Source organism: Ovis aries, chromosome 1 (genome assembly GCF_016772045.2).
Source record: "Ovis aries strain OAR_USU_Benz2616 breed Rambouillet chromosome 1, ARS-UI_Ramb_v3.0, whole genome shotgun sequence".
Lineage (NCBI taxonomy): Eukaryota > Metazoa > Chordata > Mammalia > Artiodactyla > Bovidae > Ovis > Ovis aries.
In genome coordinates this window covers 99,254,904-99,279,220 of record NC_056054.1, presented here as the reverse complement: position 1 = coordinate 99,279,220, position 24,317 = coordinate 99,254,904, and the positions used below count along the sequence as shown (strand labels likewise).

The window sequence follows — 24,317 nt, the reverse complement described above, 5'->3', positions numbered from 1 at the left end:
TTTGCTACATCCTGGCTATTTAATTTTGAACAATATATCTAGCCTGTCAATTTGCTTATCCATAAAATAATAAAATCTAGTTAGTGATTGCAATTATTAGATAAGACAGTCCACTAAAGTACATTGTATAGTGTCTGACGTACAGTAAGTATGTGCTCATTAAATGTCAGTATCTTTCCTTCCTTTAGCTCTACTATAAATTGCATATGATCTTGAACAAGTCATATCACTTCTCTGAGTCAGTTTCCTCACCTACATCTATGAAATGAAATGATTGGACCAAGACTAAGAATCTTGTCATTCTGTCTACAGTTCTCCCCAGTCATGCATCCAGGCCCCGCTTTTTTCCCCCTCTAGCCTCGCCCTAGGAGTCTGGCCCGCTTTCTAGTACTAGCAAAGATGCGCCGGAGCTAAGCTTCTCCAGGGTTAGAGGTATCGCTTTTTCTCTTTGTAATTGGTTGCTCAGAACCTCCGCCCTCAATAATTTGCCTATGGTGGAGGGGCAGCAGGCCAGCTCCCGCCCCATCTCTGGTGATTGGCATAGGACTTGGCTCGTCCCCGCCCCCGTTTGACTGACGGCTGGGCTCCAGCACCTCCTTCAGTCCCTGGGCGCTCGCTGGCGGGGGCGGCTGGGACCGTTAGCTCGCCAGGCTGGCAGGCTCCGGGCCGCTACTCCACTAGCGGCTGGGATGGAGACCTTGCGAACGCAGCGACTGCAGCCTGGAGTGGGCACGAGCGGGAGGGGCACTCTGCGAGCGCTTCGGCCCGGAGTGACTGGGGCCGCGGCTGCCACCGCCACACCCCCAGCGGGCCCCCCGCCGGCCCCGCCGCCCCCCGCACCGCCCCCGCCGCCTCTGCTTCTGTCCGGGGCCGCCGGGCTGCCGCTGCCCCCCGGCGCCGCAGGCAGCCCTGTGGTACTGCGGGAGGCCGTGGAGGCCGTGGTGAGAAGCTTCGCCAAACACACGCAGGGCTATGGCCGAGGTGAGTCTGCGGGGTCTGGCCTCCTCCGGGACACCCTCTCTGTAAGGGAGCTTTGCTCCCACAGTCCTCTGGATCGCTTTTCCTGGCTCAGAGCCCTCACATGCATTTCCTTTTGGGGAGTTTCCTTCAGAGCTGCACACACAGAGACATGCACACGCACAGACGCGCATATTCATACACACGTTTAAGCCTCTCACCCCTCCCCTTTATTGAGTTACTACTATATTCTCCAGGGACCCGTTTTTACAGATGTAGCCTTCTTTTCTTCCCAATCTTTTCCTCTTTAGAAATTGACTTTCTCCTGTAGCTTAGTGCTTTAACATCTCTCTGCCTTTACAGACCAGTCCCCATTGTGTGGGATCCTATCCTTTATCTCAGAACCAAGACATTTCTCAGCCACATCCTCTCAGTCTTTCTTCTGTGATCTCAGCAATTCCTGGGCTCCGGCTAATTTACTCTATCTCCTTAACCTTGACTTTTAAATTCTTTTCTTACTTATGTCACTCTGAGATTTCCAGTTCAACTTCAGATTTACTGGGAAATTAGGCAGGGCTTTCACAAGTCACCTGTAAATTGTGCTTTTAAATTTGGACCCCTGCCAGCTTCCTGTGACTTAGTGCCCTGCTTCGGTGTCTTTTTAAGTATGGAGCCTCACAATTCCAGCCTCTCTGTCTGTCTGGCTCTGTTTTCCTGGCCCTTGCCCAGGAACTGAGGATAAATCCCAGGTCTTGGCTCTCTCAATGTTAAATTCAGTGGAAATGAGCCAGACAGAAACCCTATTTCCTTTAGAAATCTTCATCTTAAACATGCCTAATTTCCCAGGTTTCTGAAAAGGGGGATATGAGGATTTTCTTTGTTGTTTGTGTTTAACCAGTGCAGGATATCATGCGTTTGAGTTCCAAGATTTATAGTGTAAAAAGAAATATATAGTAAGGGATGTGGGGTACAGAATTCACGTCTGAAATTTCTGAGACATCACTTTTCTCTGCATGGTTAAGTCCTGCTTGACCTGGAAGTGACTGTGTCTCTAACTTTCTAGTTTGTCTCTTTAGGACAGAGAGAGGTTGCAGGGCTTTCTCGTAATGACTTTTTTTTCTTCCTGAGAAAGTGCAGTGAGAGGAGCATACACAAAGGCTTTGGAGTCAGACAAGTCTGGATTAAATCCCAGATTAAATCTCTGTCACTTGCCAGCTATGTCTCTGTGGAAGAGACTTAACTTCACTGAGCTTTGATTTCCTTTGGGATTATTGTCTCAATAAATGATATATTGCACCTGACAGATATAATGTGTACTTTAAAAATGATAAATATCCTCTCAAGCTTATTGGTTCATTTCTTTGGAAAGAATACATATTTTCTCTCACTGTTAAATCCTAACAGTATAAAACCAATGATTCCTATAAAAACATTTTAAGATCCATTTTGCTTTATTTGCACAATGATACATTTCCCATCAGTTTCCCTTTGTTCTTTAACATTTTAAACTGCTACCAAGGGGCTGGCACTCTCCTAGATGCTGGGAATACAGATGCATATTATCTTGAAATTCATCATGAGGGAATTTAATTGTTTTTTTCTAGTTTAACACCTGGATTTAACAGGGCAATGAAATTGCCATTAGCTATTGTCCTGTTACTTCATGCCTCTTTTAAATTGAGACCAAAGGAAGGTCTTTGCTTCTGAGCATAGGAATAGCAACCCTAAATCTGAAGCCTTCTTCCTAGAATCTTATAGGTGTTTATTAAAATTGTAGAGGAGTGACTTTTTTTTTTTTTTTTTTGGTCTGTGTTACCTCAAGAGGCTATGGTTTAAACTGAGCATCCTGTAAAAACTTTTTCATTTCCTTAGAAAGGATGAGGGTGAGAATACAAGGGAATTATACTGACAAAGAGCAACTGGTTAGCACTCAGACTCTCTAGCAGTTCAGTCCTCCAGCTTGCCTACCTCCCACCACAGTCCTCATTATTTTTCAGTTTCTCATTTCCAGTCTGGGTGTCCAGCCAGTACTTTGGGAAAGTTTGGCAGATAGTTCAGCTTCAGGCAAGCAGAATCTCTGCCGATTTGGCTCAGAAGACTTTCACCACATGGAATCACTTACTCTGTTTCAATTAATAGGCAAAACTGCCACTGGCCTGTGTCCACACACCCTTGTGACTGATGGCATGATATTTGGGGGCTGGCTCTATTCCCCTGCATAAAATTTACTTTAGTCTTTGCCCAGACCAGTCCTCAATCCAGCAATGCTTTACTCGATTATCTTCAATTCAGATCTTTCATCTTCCTCCTGACTGCTCCAAATTCACCTTTTCCAGGCATGGTCTTTAGATTTACCTTCACTCCTGTAGGCTCTCAGCACTAGATTCTTCTGTTATCTCACTTATTTGTCCTGTATCTCTCCCTGCAGTCCCCACTCAAGATGCACACCTAGCTCAGTATGCTGTAGGATCTTAATCAGTTTAGTGCACAGGATTTGGAATCAGAATCTGGCCCTGTCAAATAGTGGCTGTGTAATCTTGGATATGGCAACCCACTCCAGTACTCTTGCCTAGAAAATTCCATGGATGGAGGAGCCTGGTGGGCTACAGTCCATGGAGTCATAAAGAGTCGGACATGACTGAGCGACTTCACTGTACTTCACTTTTAATCTTGGATAAATTACTTTCTCTCTCTAGGCCTCACCTTTTCCATTCATTCAGTTAATGAATATTTATTGATCACCGGGGTGAACAAGAAACTCAGTCCCTATCTTCATGGCGCTCAGAGTCCACTTTATAGAGCATATATGAGAATTAATGATGCAATAAAACAGGACAGTACAGCAGAAAGAGGACTGGTTTGGGAGGCAAACAAACATTGGTTCTAAATTCTGGTTCTACCACTGTGGTCTGTTTCCAAACTTGTTCACCATTTGTTCAGTGGGTATTACAATGCCTATCTTAATAGTTCTGTGTGGATTAAATGAATGCATCCAGCAGCTAGTTAGTACTTAATGGGTGGTTCCTATTATTATGCATGTGGAAATGCTTTGAAAGCTGTGCATTTGATAGGTGCTGTTAGCATTACCATTTCATTTACCCCCTTTCCACATGGCATAGACCCCTTCTTCTAATGACTCACAGCTGGTAATCTCTAAGCTGGCGCAATTGCCTGAACAACCAAGTTGCTTTCCTTGTTCTGTAACTTCTGTGTTACCCTCTTCAAACCTATTTTTAAAAAAATTATTGCTGTCCCATGGGACTTTCCTGGTGGTCCAGTGGCTAAGACTTCTCACTTCCAATGCAGGGAACCAGGTTTTGATCCCTGGTCAGGGAATTAGATTCCCACATGCTGCAACTAAAGATCCTCTGCAGCCAAATAAATAAAATTATTGCTATCCTTTTATATCACATATGGTTACATGATTGGAAATTCAGCCCAGCTACTCCACTAGGTTGAACAAATGAATCTTATGTGGTATTTTCTGTTTAGTTGTTCCTTTTCCTCAGAATCACAGGCAGCTTCTTTGTTCTAAGTGACAATGTAGTTATTAATGAAATGATTGGTCTGGATATTTCCAATGTTTGAAATGTAGGATTAGACCCTGTATTCGTTTCCTGTGGCTGCTCTAACAAATTATCACACACTTAGCTTAAAACAGAAGAAATTTATTCTCTCATAGTTCTAAAGCCCAGAAGTTAAAAATCAGTATCATTGGGCCACAGTCAAGGTGTCACATCGGGCCTGTGTTCCCTCCAGAGGCTCTAGGGGGGAATCTGTTTCTTTGCCTCTTCCAGCTTCTGGTGCTACCAGAATTCCCTGGTTTGTGACAGCATCATTCTAATCCCTGCCTCCATGTTCCTGCTGCTTTCTCCTCTTCTGTTTTTCATCAAGTCTTCTTCCCTAAGGACCCCTGGGATTACATTTAGGACCCACCAAGGTAATCCATAATAATTTCTCCATCTCAGATCCCTAACTTAATCACATCTGCAAAATCTTTGCCACATAAGGTAACATTCACAGGTTCCAAGGATTAGGACACGAACGCCTTGGCAGGGTGCATAATTCCACTTACCATAGTCCTCTCCCAAAGTCACTGTCACTTTTCAGTCCCTCCCTTCTGGAGACTGTGCAGTGTGGGCTATTCAGGGGTACCTTCTACAAACTGAAATAGGAAGTCAGATGAAATATTGTTAACCAGTTTCCCTATCTTCATAGTAACGTGAATTAAGCCAGGTCACACTATTCTTACAAATAGCTGTGAAAAGAAGAGAAGCAAAAGCAAAGGAGAAAAGGAAAGATATAAGCATCTGAATGCAGAGTTCCAAAGAATAGCAAGGAGAGATAAGAAAGCCTTCCTCAGCGATCAATGCAAAGAAATAGAGGAAAACAACAGAATGGGAAAGACTAGAGATCACTTCAAGAAAATTAGAGATACCAAGGGAACATTTCATGCAAAGATGGGCTCGATAAAGGACAGAAATGGTATGGACCTAACAGAAGCAGAGGATATTAAGAAGAGGTGGCAAGAATACACAGAACTGTACAAAAAAGCTCTTCACAACCAAGATAATCACGATGGTGTGATCACTCACCTAGAGCCAGACATCCTGGAATGTAAAGTTAAGTGGGCCTTAGAAAGCATCACTACAAACAAAGCTAGTGGAAGTGATGGAATTCCAGTTGAGCTATTTCAAATCCTAAAAGATGATGCTGTAAAAGTGCTGCACTCAATATGTAAGCAAATTTGGAAAACTCAGCAGTGGCCACAGGGCTGGAAAAGGTCTGTTTTCATTCCAATCCCAAAGAAAGGCAGTGCCAAAGAATGCTCAAACTACTGCACAATTGTACTCATCTCACACGCTAGTAAAGTAATGCTCAAAATTCTCCAAGCCAGGCTTCACCATGGAAGTGATCTGTGAATTTCCAGATGTTCAAGGTGGTTTTAGAAAAGGCAGAGGAACCAGAGATAAAATTGCCAACATCTGCTGGATCATGGAAAAAGCAAGAGAGTTCCAGAAAAACGTCTATTTCTGCTTTATTGACTATGCCAAAGCCTTTGACTGTGTGGATCACAACAAACTGGAAAATTCTGAAAGAGATGGGAATACCAGACCACCTGACCTGCCTCTTGAGAAACCTATATGCAGGTCAGGAAGCAACAGTTAGAAGTGGACATGGAACAACAGACTGGTTCCAAATAGGAAAAGGAGTACATCAAGGCTGTATATTGTCACCCTGCTTATTTAACTTCTATGCAGAGTACATCATGAGAAACGCTGGGCTGGAAGAAGCACAAGCTGGAATAAAGATTGCCAGGAGAAATATCAATAACCTCAGATATGCAGATGACACCACCCTTATGGCAGAAAGTGAAGAGGAGCTAAAGAGCCTCTTGATGAAAGTGAAAGAGGAGAGTGAAAAAGTTGGCTTAAAGCTCAACATTCAGAAAACGAAGATCATGGCATCTGGTCCCATCACTTCATGGGAAGTGGATGGGGAAACAGTGGAAGCAGTGTCAGACTTTATTTTTTGGGCTCCAAAATCACTGCAGATGGTGATTGTAGCCATGAAATTAAAAGACACTTACTCCTTGGAAGGAAAGTTATGACCAAACTAGATAGCATATTCAAAGGCAGAGACATCACTTTGCCAACAAAGGTCCGTCTAGTCAAGGCTATGGTTTTCCAGTAGTCTTGTATGGATGTGAGAGTTGGACTGTGAAGAAAGCTGAGCGCTGAAGAACTGATGCTTTTGAACTGTGGTGTTGGAGAAGACTCTTGAGAGTCCCTTGGACTACAAGGAGATCCAACCAGTCCATCCTAAAGGAGATCAGTCCTGGGTGTTCATTGGAAGGACTGATGGTATAGCTGAAACTCCAATACTTTGGCCACCTCATGCGAAGAGGTGACTCATTGGAAAAGACTCTGATGCTGGGAGGGATTGGGGACAGGAGGAGAAGGGGACAACAGAGGATTAGATGGCTGGATGGCATCACCAACCCAATGGACATGAGTTTGAGTGAACTCCAGGAGCTGGTAATGGACAGGGAGGCCTGGTGTACTGAGATTCATGGGGTTGCAAAGAGTCGGACACGACTGAGTGACTGAACTGACTAACTGACTGACTGACACTATTCTTACCATCTTGTATGATCAGAGAGAACCTTCTCACTCACTTAATTTCATTATCTATTTATCCATGCTGCCCCACTATAAAATTGTTTATTTTTATAAAATTTTTTATTATAGTTTCATGTGTTGTTTTAGTATTTTTACTCTGGTGTGTGTGCACTCTCTCTTACCACTTAGACATTCATCTAATATTTTATCTCCTAAGGGAAAAACCAAAAGTATTCTCTTTCATGTTTTGTTCAAAATTATGGTACAAGCACTTAAATATTCCTCACTACCTTGGTCTTTCCTGTCCCTTTTAGCCCAGAATCTATCAGTGACCTCCAAATACCAATTGTAGCTGTCAGATGTGTATGTCTCAGTGATTGCTACCCTTCTACCTCACTGACCTTTAGCCATCCTTATGCAAGCCATTATATCCATGGTTTGTCACTGAAAATCTGATAAAAACTATGAGCATTCTCCTACCATGCGCATGCACACACACGCACACACAGAGACATGCTTAATTTTACTTAGAGTTTTGAAGGTCTTGTGAACCCCTATGAAGTTCAACCACCGAGTGGACTTTGGACCCTGGGTTAAGATTCCCAAGTTGGAAAAAACATTGGCATCAGGTTCTGCTACAGCTGTGTGACCTCAACAAATCACTTACCCTTCCTTAGCCTGAGATAGACTAGATAACCTCTCAAGTCCCTTTTAGCTCTAGAAATGAATGGGCCTCATGGGCTTCCCTGGTGGTTCAGACGGTAAAGAATCTGCTTGCGATGCCGGAGACCCAGGTTTGATTCCTAGCCAGGGAAGATGCCCTAGAGAAGGAAATGGCAGGGAAGATTCAATATTCTTGCCTGGAGAATTTCATGGACAGAGGAGCCTGGTGGGCTACAGTCCACGGGATCGATCGCAAAGGGCTGGACACAACTGAGCAACTAACACTTATGAGCATTTTCAAATGCAGATCACAATTCATTGCCTTTTTCCCTGATCATTTGCCCAATTTCTCATTTCATACTCACATTTCTGAAATAAGACTCCCTATTTCATTTGGCTTTGAGTAATTTTTTTTTAAGCCCTATACTCTATGCCAAAAGGGATTTAACTGGATAGAGAATGGTCATGTGCTTTTTAATAGGACCTTCCCCATTATAGCAGTCTTCTCCCCTTCCTCTTTATTTCAGTATTCTCCTTGTTGTTTGCATGTCATAGGACCTGTCACCCAGCACATTGTGCTAGATTGCCTCAAAGAGGGAACTGAGCCTGAAAAGATCTCAATGAAAAGAACAAAGGTGGCTAAGCTTTCTGGGCAGCAGTGACCTTTGAAGAGTCCCTGCTAAAACTAAGGGTGGGAAAGAGAAAGTTTCCTTTTCATGCTGTGTTTTAATGGAAGAATGAACATTTTAAAAAGTCAGTTAAATATAGGGTATTAGTTAAGAGCTTATGCTGCTTTTCAAACCCTGGTTGGTACATGGAGTGCTTGCTTCAGTTGCAGAGCAGTAAGATAAGTTATTATTGTCCATTTTGAACACCTTCATGGCAAGAAACGTGTGTTACTCGTCTTGGCATCTCTAATGTCTGGAATAGAGCTGTGCATCTATTGAGTGCTCAACATTTTGCTCAGTGTGTAGGTGGCAGCCATGAAAATGTGCTGGTTAATATCTGGTGCTGCAGGGAGCATAATTGACTGACAGCCTTAAACTGCTGTCCCCTCTGAGTTCATCACCAGGTTTGCATTGAGGCCATACACCCTGTCGGCTGCTCTGTCAGTGGCTGAGCGCAGCAGGGGTGCTAACTCAGGCACGTCCTGAGATGTGGGATTCCTTTGGTTTGAGTACCTGGCCAGACCTTTCTTGGAACTGTGCTGCAGTCTGAGACTCTCATATCCACACTTCCTGCCTTGCCTCTCTTCTTCCACAGGTGTCAGACCGTGAACCTGGTCTGAAGGCTCTCCCTTCTTCTTCCTCCCCAACAAATTTCTTGCATGTCTGACTCATCTTGGTGTCTTCTCCTTGTCAGACCTTAACTCACATAATATAGTAGAATTAACAAGTCCGTGTTGTAACAAAGAGTGGAGAGTGGTCATGGAAGACATTGGTGAATGTGTGTGATCATTTATTGCTATGAGGCTTTTAGTTAAAGTCATTTGAAATTTTGGCACTCTCGAGTCAAAGAGATCCTTTCCAAAGGCAAACTGATTTTATCCTGCCATCCATTTAAAAACCCTTCAGTAGCTTCCCATTGCTCCAGGATAAAGCCAGTATTCTAACATGACCCATCACATCTGACCTGATCTGGCCCTGGCTTTTTTTTTTTTTCTCTTGCAACCTCATCTTGCATTATATTACCCCTCACTGTCTCTTTTCTGGCCATACTAGTCCCCTTACTCATTGTACTTCCTGCTGCTACAAAGCCATTGTCCATGCTATTTCTTCTGTTCAGAGCACTTTTCTCTGACCTTTTTGCCTAGTGATACTTATATCCGAGCTTAAATACTACCTTGTCAGTGTAATATTTAATATTTATTCTTAGCCAGCTGACTAATTGTGGAATAATCTACTTGTACTTCGTCAGGTAGTAATGGTATGCTGACCTTGGAAACTCTGGCCTCCAATATTTATGCTATTCTCTTTTGGTGTCTAAGACTAACCAAAATGTGAACTAGAGAGGTGAGGGAAGTATATTCTGGTCTTCCTATACAAATGAACTCAATTACAGCCTTGGCTTATTGATTTAAATGCTTTTAAATGGTGATAGGTGGGGATCTAGGAAGGAGTAGTCTCTTAACCTAAGTACGGGTTACAGATAGTGTATTGAAGCAGAGCACCATGTGGAAGCATTCTTATTGCTGAACTGAACTACTTCTCTTTTTATAGTGAATGTGGTGGAGGCACTTCAGGAATTCTGGCAGATGAAACAGTCACGAGGGGCTGACTTGAAGAATGGGGCCCTAGTGGTTTATGAGATGGTTCCCGCCAACAGTCCTCCCTATGTCTGTTATGTCACCCTGCCTGGGGGAAGTTGCTTTGGGAGTTTCCAGGTAAGAGCTGGGAGGCAAATGTAGCAGAGATAAATCCGTAGGTGCTAGTGGTGGCTTTCTCTATCACTTTGGTCATTAAATCTCGGTCCAAAGTCACCTATTTGAGGACTTGGACCAGTTCTGGGTAAATCATTCTAATGAGTATCTGAGGCTCATTTGATCAGAAAACAACCTTGGTAGCATGCTTTTCTTTTTAGTGTGTGCGCTAAGTCGCGTCAATCGTGCCTGACTCTTTGAGATCCTATGGAGCCTGCCAAGCTCTGCTATTCATGGGATTCTCCAGATAAGAATACTGGAGTGGGTTGTCATGCCCTCCACCACTGGGTTTGAGGTTTTTTTAAATTTATTTATTTTTTAATTGAAAGATAATTGCTTTATAGGATTTTGTTGTTTTTGTCAAATGGGTTTGAATTTTTGAAAGCTGAAAGAGAAGCAAACTACTGGCACCTAACTCGTGTTCTGATCTGGCTTCCAGGTTCCTGCTCTCTCTTTTTGAGGACATAGGATAATATCCATCGCCCGCACTACTTCTTCATAGGCTGTGGCCAAGGAAAGCAGTGTTTGAGTTCTCTAAGAAATCAAAGGAGAAGGACTATGTATGGTGGAAATAGTACTCATCTAAGAGTTAGCAGATCCAAATTCTCATTCCCCTGACTGCTAGCAGGGCAAGTCAAGTAATTTCTATGGGCCTTGGTTTCTCCATCTATAACATGAAGGAGACAGAGTAGATTATTTCTAGCCAGTATTTCTGGTACTAACATTCTACAATTATATAAAAGACTTGTATATGATGATGAAAAGAGTTGATGCTATTGTAGGGTAACAAGAAATTTGACCAGTGTGAATATTATCATCAAAGACGAATTTTTCACATTGTAGACAGGAAAGTAGCTTCCTGAAATGTCAACTTAGAGCCTGAATAGGAATTTAGGGAGGAGACTAGACACTTTTGCTCTGTTTTCCGTATGGCTTGAATAACCCTTAGACAAAGTTATACCCTCTGCTATGTGCTTCCATAGCACCTTGAACTTCCCCTGTCAAATTACTTACCACAACATATCGTTATTGAGTGTTTCTCTCTCCTAGTGGACTATGCTCTATGGTGGCAGAGACAGTGTCTGTCTTCTGTCTTCTTTCTTATTCAGTTTTAAATCTCTACCGTCCAACTCAGTGCCCAGCACAGAATAGACATTCAATAAATCTGTTGCACGAATGAGTGCCATTGTAGCTCAGTTGCAGTTTCAAATAGAAACTGTCCAAAGGGAGCTTCATTTCAAATCGGGTGACTAAATGTTTCTCTCAGAACCCCAGCCATTTCAGAGAAATAAATATGTGCCCAAGATAACTAATTTTTATCTTTTGCTTCTAGAAAATAAGATCTTTCCTTCATACCGTTGAATAAAGATTTAATAATCTTATGGTGATGCCACAAGTGAGTGGAAGTCACTCAGTCGTGTCCAACTCTTTGAGACCCCATAGACTATAGTCCATGGAATTCTCCAGGGCAGAATACTGGAGTGGGTAGCCTTTCCTTTCTCCAGGATGCCCCAAACTGGGGCATTCAATTTCTGTTATTTCCTGAAAGAGTAGAATTATCTCTCTTGGCCTCTTTTAGCTTATATCTTTTATATCCACTTTGGCAGGTGAGATTTCTCCTGCTGGTTTTCTTCATAGATGATTTTTTGGAAAGAGCACCATACAGTAGGATGGGCAGCAGACTAATAAATAGTGAGAGAAGCGGAAACAGAAACTGCATGAGCAAGAAGCTGTAGGGTTAATGTACCAAACTCCGTATGTTGTCTCAGAGAGACCTGTCAGCCAAAAGAAATTGGGAATTACTGAAATTAAGGATGGCTAAGTAGCAAACATAAAATGGTCTACTTTTAAAAATTACATCACGTTCTTTACTCTAATCCTAATCATAAATGACAAAGGCCACAGAGGCCTTTGAAACAGCCAGTAAAAATGAATTTTAAAGGTGGCTAGGGATGGCAGCCCATTCCAGTATTCTTGCCTGGAGAATCCCAGGGACGTGGGAGCCTGGTGGGCTGCCGTCTATGGGGTCACACAGAGTTGGACACGACTGAAGCCACTTAGCAGCAGCAGCAGGGATCTGAAGTTGAGTGATTCAAGACTTTTGAAAATCAGACTTTCTTTTTGATACATATGTTGGATACAGTGTAAAAACATGAGTTAATTTTTAATTTATTCTTGTTTTCCTCGAGTCAGCTTTCCTTTCCCTAGCTACCTCTCTTCTCTTTGCCTCCACTAGGAGGGGGTGGAGGAGAGACTATAAAATCCTTCCTCAGACCTTAGACTCCATTCAGGGATAGTTAGTTCCCTGGCTCACTGCATTAGTGGGGAAACTGCCTGCACATAGCTAAGGGTAAAGTCCAAGAATCCTAAATGGGTCCTTCGGATAGAGACTAGAGGGCTCCTCTGCAGAAGCAGCCTAGATACAGCTTTGTTCTAATCTTAGGTTATCTAGAGGGATAAAAAAAAATCTTGCCCATCTCGTCTACAGAATAAAAGTACACGATACAGATTTCTAACAGACTGGCCAGAATCTGGCTTTTGAGTAATTAATTCGGTTGACAGCTTAAACAGAGGTACTTTTCGTATCCAGTGATTATATGCTGACTTCAGCAATCTTCTCCATCCTGCCTTCAATTTGGTATGAGCTACAGCTGTCTCCAGTTCCTTAATGACTCCAGGATGTTGAATCAAACTTATGCTTCCAAGTGCCCCGACCATTTTACAATAAAAACTTTGGAGGGTGTGTAGAACAAACTGACTTTTGCAAAGAGTATCCAAGTGTTGTCTGTGCCAAGTGTTTCCCTCCACTTCTTCCTTCCTCTCTCTCAGATACACATATACACATATTTTCTCTGTTTACTGCCTAGTTTTGTCCCACAAAAGCTGAAGCCCGGCGGAGTGCTGCAAAGATTGCACTAATGAACTCTGTGTTTAATGAACATCCTTCCAGAAGAATCACTGATGAGTTCATTGAGAAGAGTGTCTCTGAGGCCCTGGCATCTTTCAATGTAAGTTACTTGGAGTTGGAAAGGAGGAGAGTGGGGGATGGGAGAATTGGCTGATTGTGAAATCTTGTGTATTACTAGGAAACAGGGCATGAATTCTTAGTTTTCTTTCCTGTCTAAATTTCTGTTCTGTTTATTTTCTGTCAGTCTTTTGTATTACATGCTCCAAATGCTTCAGTCTCTAAATCTGTGTATGTCTTTGTTATTTTGTCTCTTTCATTATGCCTCTGGTATCTAGAAATATTTATTTCAAGATGTATGGACTTTTAGAGATATTATAAAATAAAAATTGAACCAGAATTTCACTTTTCCCAATTTTGGTTTAAGACCTTACTCCCTTTTTCCTTCACTCTTTTTTTATACAACTGTTTTTATTGTCACTTGTTTCCTGCCTCCATTACTTCATCTTGTTAATAAAGAACATGTTACAGTATAAGTGTCTTGTCTTTTCATGTTTCTAGGAATGTGGAGGATAATTTATTTACTCTCTTTAAAAAGAACATCTTTTCTTTCAAATGATAATGACAATGATGATAACCATAGCAAATGGTTAACTACTGAGTACTTATTTTGTACCAGGGACTATTCTAGGGGATTTATATGTAGTTTATCTCATTTCATCGTCACAACAGTCCTATGAGGTATGGTGGTGGTGGTGGTGGTTTAATCGCTAAGTTGTGCCTGACTCTTGCGACCTGGTGGACTGTAGCCTGCCAGGCTCCTTTGCCCATGGGATCCTCCAGGCAAGAATACTGGAGTGGGTTGCCATTTCCTTCTCTCAGGGCATCTTCCCAACCCAGGAAATGAACCTGGGTCTCCTGCATTGCAGGCAGATTCTTTACCAACTGAGCTATGAGGGAAGCCCTCCCTATGAGGTATAAGTACTATTGATACCCCTCTTTTACAGATGAGGAAATTATAAACACAGAAGTGAAGTTTTGCCTAAAGTAATATAGCTTGTAGATGGTAGAACCAAGACTAGAACCCAAGTCAGCTTACAAACTTTTCTAGCTTAGAGGTACATCTTTAAAATTAGCACTGCTTTCATCCTTCCTCTCAAAAGACCATTGATAGGGAGATAAAGTCAGATCAATTTTCTGTTTCTGTTTTCTTTACATTTAAGATGTAATTACATATACTAAACTGCTTCACTTATCTGTTTCGGAGATTAGTGTTGAACACTTTGACTCATAATCCTTCTGTTACCTAGGACCCATCTGTTTTTCTCCTGTTACCCTGTCAAGCAGTGTCTGCAGGGAATAAAACATTTTATATTAATCAAATCAGTTAAAGCACATTTTTCAGTCTTAAATCATCTAATGTATTGACATTATAAAATGAAACAGTTTGGATTATAGAAAACAGTGCTTATGAGCATGGGCTCTGAATTTATTTTGAAATTTTGCTTCTACTTGTTATGTGACTTTGAACAAGTTAGTCTTTTCCAGTTTCCTCATCTGTAAAATAGGATAACAGTTATACCTTTCACATAGGATTCTTGGATAAAAGAGATTATGCTCCAGCATTTAGCACATGCTATCTGTTTAGGTGCCTTTGGATGCAAATAATAGAAAAATCTCATTTCAAATTGACTTAATAAATAAAGGAAGGAAATTTATTACCTAACATGATAAGAAGTCTAGAAGCAGGGCAGATTCTAGGACTGGATGATTCCATGGATTAAGAATGTCATCATTTAGGACAGCAGCTCCAACCTGGACTTCAAGCCTGAAGACCAGTCCCATTTTGACATAAAGGACAAGTTCTGTTGTCCCATCTGCAGGAGCACACTCTTGGGAGGTTGAAGTGGGGAGATACTCAGGTGTAAAATTTCCTGCAAAATAGCCGTCTGGGAGTCTTGATCACCAGATCTGAATGAAGCAGACGGGTTTTTTTGGTCTGTACTGGGTCTTCATTGTTGTGCACAGGCTTTCTGTAGTTGTGGCAAGTCTGGGCTACTCTCTAGTTGTGGCGCGTGGGCTCTTGGCAGGTTAGCTCAGTAGTTATGGTACATGGGCCCTAGAGCATATGGGCCTCAGTGGTTGTGGAGCACAGGCTTAGTTGCTCCTTGGCATGTGGGATCTTCCTGGACCAGTGATCCAACTGAGCCCCTGCATTGGCTAGCAGATTCTCAACACCTGGACCACCAGGGAAGTCCAAAGCAGGCTTTAAAGCCATTTTATTTATTTATTTATTTACTTTTGGCTGTGCTGGCTCTTTGTTGCTACACAGGCTTTTCTCTAGTTGCAGTGAGTAGGGGCTACTCTCTGGTTATGGTGTGCGGGCTTCCCCCTGGGGTGTTTTCTCTTGTTGCAGAGTACAGTCTCTAGGGAGAGCTGGGCTTCAGTAGTTGCAGCTCCCAGGCTCTAGAGCACAGTCTCAATAGTTGTGCTTTGTTGCTTTGTGGCATGTGGGATCGTCCCGGATCAGGGATCAAACCTGTGTCTTCTGTATTGGCAGGCGGATTCTTTAGCACTGAGCCACGAGGGAAGCATCAAAACAGACTTCTAACCTGGAGGAAAAAAAGAAAAGAGTATCATCTACTGGCCAAAATTCTTTCCATCTTTCTACTCAGCCATCTTCTAGATATTGGCTTTGCCCTTGGGCTGACTCCCCTCAGGGTACAAGACAGAGACAGAGTTCCATTTATCAAATACAGAGAAAACTACATTCAGAGACAGAAAGAGACTGTCTTTTCTAGTATCTCCTTAGTAGTAAGGACTCTATTCCCAGAGGCTCTCCAGCAGACCTTCCCTCTATCACCCATGCCCAAATCAGTTACAGGCAAAGGAGATTAGGGTTTACCCACTTGGAGTTAGGATAAAATCACTCTTCCCTGAGGTAATTGGGAGATGCATAGGCCCTGTAGTATGGAAGGAAATAGACATTGGGTAGGTCACCCACAGTATCTGCTACAAAGTGTTTAAGAAATGTAAACTATTATTATTTTCTTGCCACTATTCTTTTTTTTTTTAATTAACCTCTCAAATTGAGAACTTAGTGGATGTCTCATTAATATCCCAGGGAATTCCCCTTCTCCCAAAAAAATAATTTTCATTTGGTCTTAGCCATGGGTAAAGAGTGATGTCCCCATTTTTTGCTTTTAACTTTTGTCCTTTAAAAGTCCTGAATCTGACACTACATTCTGTCTTTTGACAAATCACCTAGCCTCTGTGGTTTTGAATTTCCTCATTTGTAAAATAAGTAGATTAAATTAAATTAATTCTAATTCCTTTCCAATTATATTCTGATGTTCCTATCACTAATCAAGTGTTCTGTGATTAAATGTTTATTGAATAAATGGAGTTCATTTATAACCTTGTTAGGTATAGAAGTATCCTATGAGACGGAACTTGCCAATGTTGGGTCATGCCATTTGGTATACTCCAGATAGTTTACAGATGTGCCATGATACTGATCCCCTCAACTCTCAGGGAAACTGAGAAAGGCATGAGGCAGATGGACTCCTCTGCCCCGCAGCCTCTGCTGGTAGCTGTTCTGTGCTGTATCATGGAGGCACGGAATAAGGTATTGCAGTGAACAATTCTAGATAAGAACGAAGATGCTTGCTTCAGAGCCCTAAATGCTAATAATGAAAATCACCACCTTTTCCCTCCCTTCCTCTAGATTTTCACTTCTAAATCCAAAGTTTATGATCTTTGTTTCACCACAAAGATTTAACCACGCATGACATGATTATTTCTCATGAGCCACAAAACAAAGTGGGTTGATTTTGAGTAGTTCTGACTTCTTGTTGATTCTAGTACAGTGAAAGCAAAGAATGATAATAAACTAGCACTTATGGTATGCTTACTAAGTGCCTGACATTATTTAAGGTGTGATACATATACAGTAAAACCCCATGATAAAGTATCCCACAATAAACTGAATTTGGATATAACTTAATTGGCTCCTGACCTCCACCTGATCCCTTTGCTCAAAAAGAGCAGAATAAAGTTCATATCTTGGGAGTTTGGGGATGTATGTGTGGAAATGGCTAGAAAGAGCAGGAAACCTCTTAGGAAGCAAGAGGAGAAAGCTGGATCCCTGTGTTCCCAGTAGTCTCCTGGCCTAATGTTTCTAGATCAGGGTGACAAAAAGGATCACTAGTAAACCAGGAGATGCCTTCATTTTGGAAGTCCCTGCAAGACCCTGGAGCTAGAATTATCTTCAATAATACGAAACCACCAACCAAATAGCACAAACCAGAGCCTGTACCAGAATGGATTTGGATTGTGTAACTGGATACCAGGTCCAATATGATAATGCACCTACATGATATGCTTAGAATTGGTAGACTAAATTTATCTTTTTTTAATTTAAAGTTTTAAAAGAATATCTGTAATCCTTAAAATAATCCTGTAAGATAGATCTTTGATTATCCTCATTTTACAAATAAGGTAGCTGGGGAACAGAGAGGTTAAATGACTTCACCAAGACCATAAGAGTAGTCCAGTCCATGCTCTTAACTTCTATACTGTATTGTTTTTCATACACTCTAGGCTTACAGGTAGGTCAATGTATCTTAACTCCACCCTGGCAGGGTCATGTTGCCAGTAGAAGACACACGAGGCAAATGTCCAGGAGGCCAAACTGCTACCCAGAATTTGCCATGCTTATGATTTTTACAGTCACTCTTTAAAATGCATTTGCTAATTGTCCTCTAGGTTAGTCCAGTCTTATATGCTGAACTCACTCTGTTATTTTAGCTAAATCAAGACTCTCCTCTATGTTTCAGTGCTCTCCCTTTTCTAAAATAGGGAAAATCAGATTGGCTTGTCTCTATCACTTAAGTTAAAATGTGTGATGGCTCCAGAGGCCTCTAGGATTGCGCTGAGCAGCAGAATAGCCACTAGCCACATGTAGCTATTGAGCACTTGAATTGAGATATGCTGTAAGATGAAACAGACACCAAATTTTGAAAACTTAGCATAAGGAAAACAATGTTTCATTAATAAATTTTATACTAATTATAGTTGACATAATATTTTAAGTATATTAGGTTAAATAAAATATGCTATTAAAATTAATACTATTTGTTTTTACTGTAATATGGCAACTAAATTAAACACATGACTTGCATTATATTTCTCCTGGACAGTGCTGCTCGAGGTGATAATCCTGACTGAAAATCTATTGTCTTTTCTTTTCCTCTGTTACCAGGGCAACAGGGAGGAAGCTGACAACCCCAATACAGGGATTGGTGCTTTTCGATTTATGTTGGAATCCAACAAGGGCAAGTCAATGTTGGAATTTCAGGTACTATACTATTCCACCTACTTCCCTAGCTCTGATAACATGGATTAGACTGTACACACACACAGACACACACATACACACACACACGCCTCATACTAAGACTCAGTTGGAAAGGAAAGGAGAAAAGGTTATAGAATGTTTTTCAAAATATAAATATCTTCCTTCCCCCAAGGTCCCAAGGACATAGCAGAGTTGGTATAAGGCATGCTCCCACAAATACATTTTGTGAAAGTTTCCCCATTTAATTATTTTTTAAAAAATCAACATTTAATTGTGTATTTGGGTGCCTCAGGTCTTAGTTGCACCATGCCGGATTTTCATTATGTCATGTAGGATCTTTTGTTGGGGTGCGTGGACTCTCTAGTTGTGGTGACCAGGCTTAGTTGCTCTGTTGCATGTGGGATCTTAGTTCCCTGACCAGGGATTGAACCTGCATCCCCGGCATTGCAAGGCAGATTCTTAACCACTGGACCACCAGGGAAGTACTCCCCGCCCCATATTTAATTCTTATGCAACCTCCATATACCACTGTCCTGGCACTTCATATTTTCTTCCTCCAGGAGCTAATGACAGTTTTTCAGCTGCTGCACTGGAATGGCAGCCTTAAGGCCATGAGGGAAAGACAGTGCTCTCGGCAGGTAAGAGTTCCTGTGGATGAGGGGAGACTGGCAGAAGGGCTGTTTTGAGGTGGCTGTTGTGTTATAAATAAGCAGGCCTACCAGGTTGTGAGTCTTGAAAAGCTTACGTAAAGTGTCCACTTCATTCCTATAATCTTAACTGTGATTCTTTTACTCGCCTTGCTTCTCCCACCAGGAGGTTTTCCTGTAAGACTCTCCTCAGAGGACACCAGTGCTGACTTTGGTTAGGACTCAAAGGCTGAGAGTTCCTAGTCCCAGTTGGGTTAATGAGGAATGAACCTTTACTTTGTCCGTGACTTTCACATTCCTCTCCCCCTCCAGGAAGTGTTGGCTCATTATTCACACCGAGCCCTAGATGATGATATTCGCCACCAAATGGCATTGGACTGGGTGAGCCGGGAGCAGAGTGTGCCAGGGGCACTGTCTAGAGAGCTGGCCTCTACTGAGCGGGAGCTGGATGAAGCCCGGCTGGCAGGCAAGGAGCTGCGCTTCCACAAGGAGAAGAAAGATATTCTCATGCTGGCTGCTGGGCAGTTGGGCAATATGCATTCCTCCAACTGCTAGGCATCTACCCACATGCTCGCATCATCTCCAGGCCTGTTTTTTATATGTCCTTTCTAAGACGTAGTGTGATTTCTGTACATACTTTCTCAATTTTATACTTTAAAATATAGATATATATATGTGTGTATGTATAAATTCTACACCTAGATTCCTATTTGCTAAGATATCCCTTTTCTTACTTCTAGTTTTTGGATGTAGTTGCTTTTGAAACATATCCACACTGCTTTACAAGAAGAGCAGGCTGTCTTCAGAGCTTTGTGGGCTCTTACACTGCCAGTAACTCTGTGTAGTCATTTCAGTTGCACAAAATGACTTACTAGGTGTTCATGTCTCCTTTTAAAATAACAAGGAGCTTGAATAAGGACTGTGAGCCCCACCCTTACCTTCATTCCTACTTTCTCTTGGACCAAACAGAGCATGCAAATGAAAGCTTTGGCTTTGGTTTCATCTTGAGCTGGGCCTACTTGGTACCAAGTTGTTCCCTCAGCAACTAGGTTATTTCATAACCTACACCACACCACTCTACCACCTTACTTCTCTTCTGCCTCCAAACAGTACTTCATTTTAGGGCTTCCTCACTTTATTATTTGAAAGGGAAGTGGAGAGCTGGTGGTTTCTTAATTTTAAAATCATTGCTGAGAAACTTCCCAGGAAGAAGAGAGGAATTATAAACACAGCCTGCAGGGGTTTATCACCTGTTTTGCTTCTGGGGCATAGATGCCATACCATACCAGAATCTATTGAATGGGTAAGGGTTGAAGTTATCTTTCAATATTCTCTTTTCACTCCTCCCCTGCTCACCAAGCTTAGTTAAACCCTGTCTATAGATCTTTCTGCTGCAAAGATTGGTAGAAGGTAAAACATATTTCCCTTTCTTAAAAACCTCCTCCTATCATTTTGGTTTTTGGAAACATCTGTCCAATTTGGTGAGGGCTATGTTCCTCCTACTCCCATGAAGTGGCTACTGTTTATGACCTTAGATGTATATAACTAGATTCACATTGGTGTTCCTCTTTTCTTTCCTTTTCCTCCACAATGATTATTAGAGCATGAGCTGATCAGGAAAATTAGAAGATACTTTGGCATAATGGCACTTCCTAATAGGAACCATGAGAAATTTCAGGAAGGGAAAAAGAATCAATGATCAGCTACTTATGTTTTTAATATGAATACTATTCTCTTCCCTTACCTCTTTTCTGGGTAAAATAGGAGAAAGATGATCTGGAGTATAGCTAAAGCATTCCCCTTTGGGAGAATTTTTTGTACATCTCTCTAAGATATATTTTCTTCTTGTTTCTGTAATCACCTTTATACTTTACTATAGCTCAGTGCACTTCCTAAACTGAGTTTGGGAAATTTAATATTCCTGTAATTACACTTTCCGTTTAACAGTTATACACTTTGCTTTTAGAAATAGGTTAGGAAACAGGCTACAATTTGCACATTTGGATCAGATAGGGAAAAGATGAAAGTCTGCTTTCTTGCTTTTGAAATCATCTTAGTGACCAGTATATATGGGATCAGAGGTAAGGAATCTAACAACAGTTGTATTAGTACTTGAAAGGGATTTCCTTGAATTCTCCAAGCCCCATCTCTGTATTCCATGAAACACATGTAAGGTTGGAGCAGAGGCTCACTGCTTTTAAATAATAGGTGTGTCTATTCAGTTTGTATTTATGTTTATAATCCAGAAATCACAAACCCTCATTTCTCCTTTGCTGATTTCTCTGGGAAGGGGTGTGAATTATGGAAAGAACTTGTCTTTGCATCTCCTTGATTATTTTTCTCAAATACCAACCAGTAAGGTCCCAAAGAACTTGGAGAAAAATTCTTCCCTGATATGTCCACTTTTGGTGTTAAATTTTTACTTACCTTTTTAGTACTCTCTATGTATTTTATATGTATAATTTTATATAATTAAAAATAGATTTTTGTCTAGTGAGCCATATCGACTCTTTCTTGAGACCCATGTATCAGAGAAGTTCTAAAATGACCCTCTTTAAAAAAGTTCAAAAAAGAACTTTTCTTAGTATTTTTAGGGTGGAAGAAATAAGATTGTACTGCTGGGAGAAGGCATCTGCCTCCCCTTCTCCAGAAATTTGAGGAGCCTGAATTTGGTTCTTGACCCTTTCTCCTCAAGTTCTGCCCTTTTCCACTAGCAGTCACACCCACTGTGGTGGCTTAAACTCTATCATACACACAGTTCTCAAACCTGTTCCTTCCACCCCAACTTCTTTTGAGCTTTTACATCTGTATTTCCACACATTGCACATTACCACCTGAATGACACAAGCTCTTTGAACTTACTTACCTAAAATAAAACCCATTTCTCCATACATGCTCCTCTTTGACTCCCCACGTTACTGAAATTACTGCCTAGGAATCTAACCTAGAACTTCAATTCTCCTTGAGATCCTTCAATTCCTCTTTGCCATCATCTAGTCAATCACTTACTGTTGAGTTTACCCCTATATAAACTTCTAATCTGTTTTGTCCATATATACTGAATTGGTTCATTCCTTTAGCATCTCAGGGCTGGACCACTGCAATTATCTCTACCTTCATTCTTCATGTCCTCTACATTACTATCGGATTTCTTTCTAAAATACTTATCACTGTACCACTCCCTTGCTTAAACTATCATCTAGCTATCTTTACCTTTAGCAGAACTTCCCAAAGTTTTATATGTGAACCCTTGGCATTATCTGACAAGATTTTAGGTGGTAGATGGCCAAACATTTTTCATTTTTACTAGTTATGCTTTTATCTGAATTTGTAATAGAAAAATATGGTCTCCACTGATGGCAGTGATATTTAAACAGTATAAATTTGTTTGGGGCTTCCCTGATAGCTTAATGGTAAAGAATCCTACCTGCAATGTGGAAGACCCAGGTTCAATTCCTGGGTTGGGAAGATCCCCTGGAAGAGGGCATGGCAACCCACTCCAGTACTCTTGCCTGGAGAATTCCATGGACAGAGGAGCCTGGCAGGCTACAGTCCATGGGGTTGCAAAGAGGTGGACATGGCTGAGCAACTAAGCACAGCAGAGCACATAAATTTAAAATGCCAGTCTATTTAAGGAAAAAGTCAAAAATAGTATGAGGGCTACTTGCAAATGTTAAAAATTATGAATACTAAAATATTGAATTAAAAAAATTTCTTGCCTATAGGGTAAGTTCCAAATTTTTAGCATGACATACAGTTTGACCCTAAACTATATTTCCAACTTTGTTTTCTAATTAGACAGCATCAGGCATAAAAAATTTCTTGCCCTCCTGATATTCATTGGATATGTATTTAGCAATTGTCTGCTATGGATCAGGCACTGGTCTGAACTTTGAGGATATAGTTGTAAATAAGAATCTCTGCCAATGCGAAAGACAGTAAACAAACTAGAAAGTAAACAAAGTAATTCAAGATTTGATTTTAAGTTCTGTGAAGGAAATAAGAGTGAAGGATAGAATAGAGAAGACTCCTTTGAGTGACAGCAGGATTTCAGGGAGACCTACAGGATGGGGTTGAACCAGCCATGTGAAAAGCTGGAGGAAGCTCATCAGGGGCAGAAAGTTACAAAATGTCCAGAGATGAGAAAGTGTACAACACAATTGAGTATAGGGAGTAAACATAGTTGAGAAAAGTATAGTAAAGTAATAGGTGAGAGGGAAGAATGGTGGTGAAACAGTCTGGAGACATAGGCAGATCAGGCTGTGAGTCGGAATTTTATTCTAAGTGCAAAAATAAGTAAGGGGGATTTCAGTAGAGATGTGACTTTTTTTTTAAAGATCATACTATGTACTGTAGAGAATGGATTAATGTATCTTAGTTTCAATACAGCTGTTTTGCCTGGAAAGCAAAACAGCCTTACAAGCACAGTTTAAATGGAAGCCCTCCCTTAAATGCACTCTCCTTAATTCCAGTCCTATTAGAAACTTGTATTGCTGTAGTACCTTGTAATAGCAATGATCACTTTCATAATATTATTATAAAGTGATTGTTGATGCTGTACTTCCCCTTGTATTGCTAGCACCTCTACTATTAGACACACATATAGGCATTCACAACTGATTTTAAAATTAATAAATGACTACTTATCCACTACTGTTTTTTAAGGCCTATGTCGGATTCCAGAATGTGGGGGCAATATTCTTTTTCCTCAACTCCTGGGTTTTTAAACGTGAAATATCTGTACTATCCTCAAAGAAGCTAAAGCCTCTGTTTTCTTTAAAATCACTTTTTCTTAATTCCCAGAAGCGGTGGGTAGAATTTAAGAGACTATTTTTAATTTGGGGGGCGGGTGCGTGACCCCGGGTTTGCAGGATTTTAGTTCCCCCACCATAAACTGAACGGGGCCCCCGAAGTAAAAATGCGGAGCCGCCAGGGAATTTCCTGAGACATTATTAAATAAAAAAAGAAAAGTTGATACGTGTCTCATCAATAGTATTTCACGGGAAACCAGGTCGGCTGATTTTCTTGAGAGAAAGCCGATGCTGGGAGGGATTGGGGGCAGGAGGAGAAGGGGAAGAGAGGATGAGATGGCTGGATGGCATCACGGACTCGATGGACGTGAGTCTGAGTTAACTCCGGGAGTTGGTAATGGACCCGGAGGCCTGGCGTGCTGCGATTCATGGGGTCGCAAAGAGTCGGACACGACTGAGCGACTGAACTGAACTGAACTGAACAGTACGTTCCA

The 24,317-nt window shown here is 41.4% G+C and overlaps 1 protein-coding gene across 1 annotated transcript; it reads left to right on the top strand.

Annotated features, from left to right (window-relative positions):
- Positions 1-600: 600 nt before the first annotated feature.
- LIX1L (limb and CNS expressed 1 like) lies at positions 601-23,725 on the top strand. Its single transcript, XM_027976361.2, has 6 exons — positions 601-981; positions 9,962-10,125; positions 13,029-13,169; positions 18,330-18,425; positions 18,986-19,063; positions 19,385-23,725. Exons 1-6 carry the CDS (start codon positions 690-692, stop codon positions 19,625-19,627), a joined length of 1,014 nt encoding a protein of 337 aa, XP_027832162.2. The 5' UTR covers positions 601-689; the 3' UTR covers positions 19,628-23,725.
- Positions 23,726-24,317: the final 592 nt, after the last annotated feature.

Bases quoted from the DNA above. Each gene is read 5' to 3' on its own strand.
- LIX1L (XM_027976361.2), top strand. From the start codon at position 690: ATGGAGACCTTGCGAACGCAGCGACTGCAGCCTGGAGTGGGCACGAGC. The intron at 982-9,961 runs GTGAGTCTGCGG...CTCTTTTTATAG, and splicing joins CACGCAGGGCTATGGCCGAG to TGAATGTGGTGGAGGCACTT. The intron at 13,170-18,329 runs GTAAGTTACTTG...CTCTGTTACCAG, and splicing joins AGGCCCTGGCATCTTTCAAT to GGCAACAGGGAGGAAGCTGA.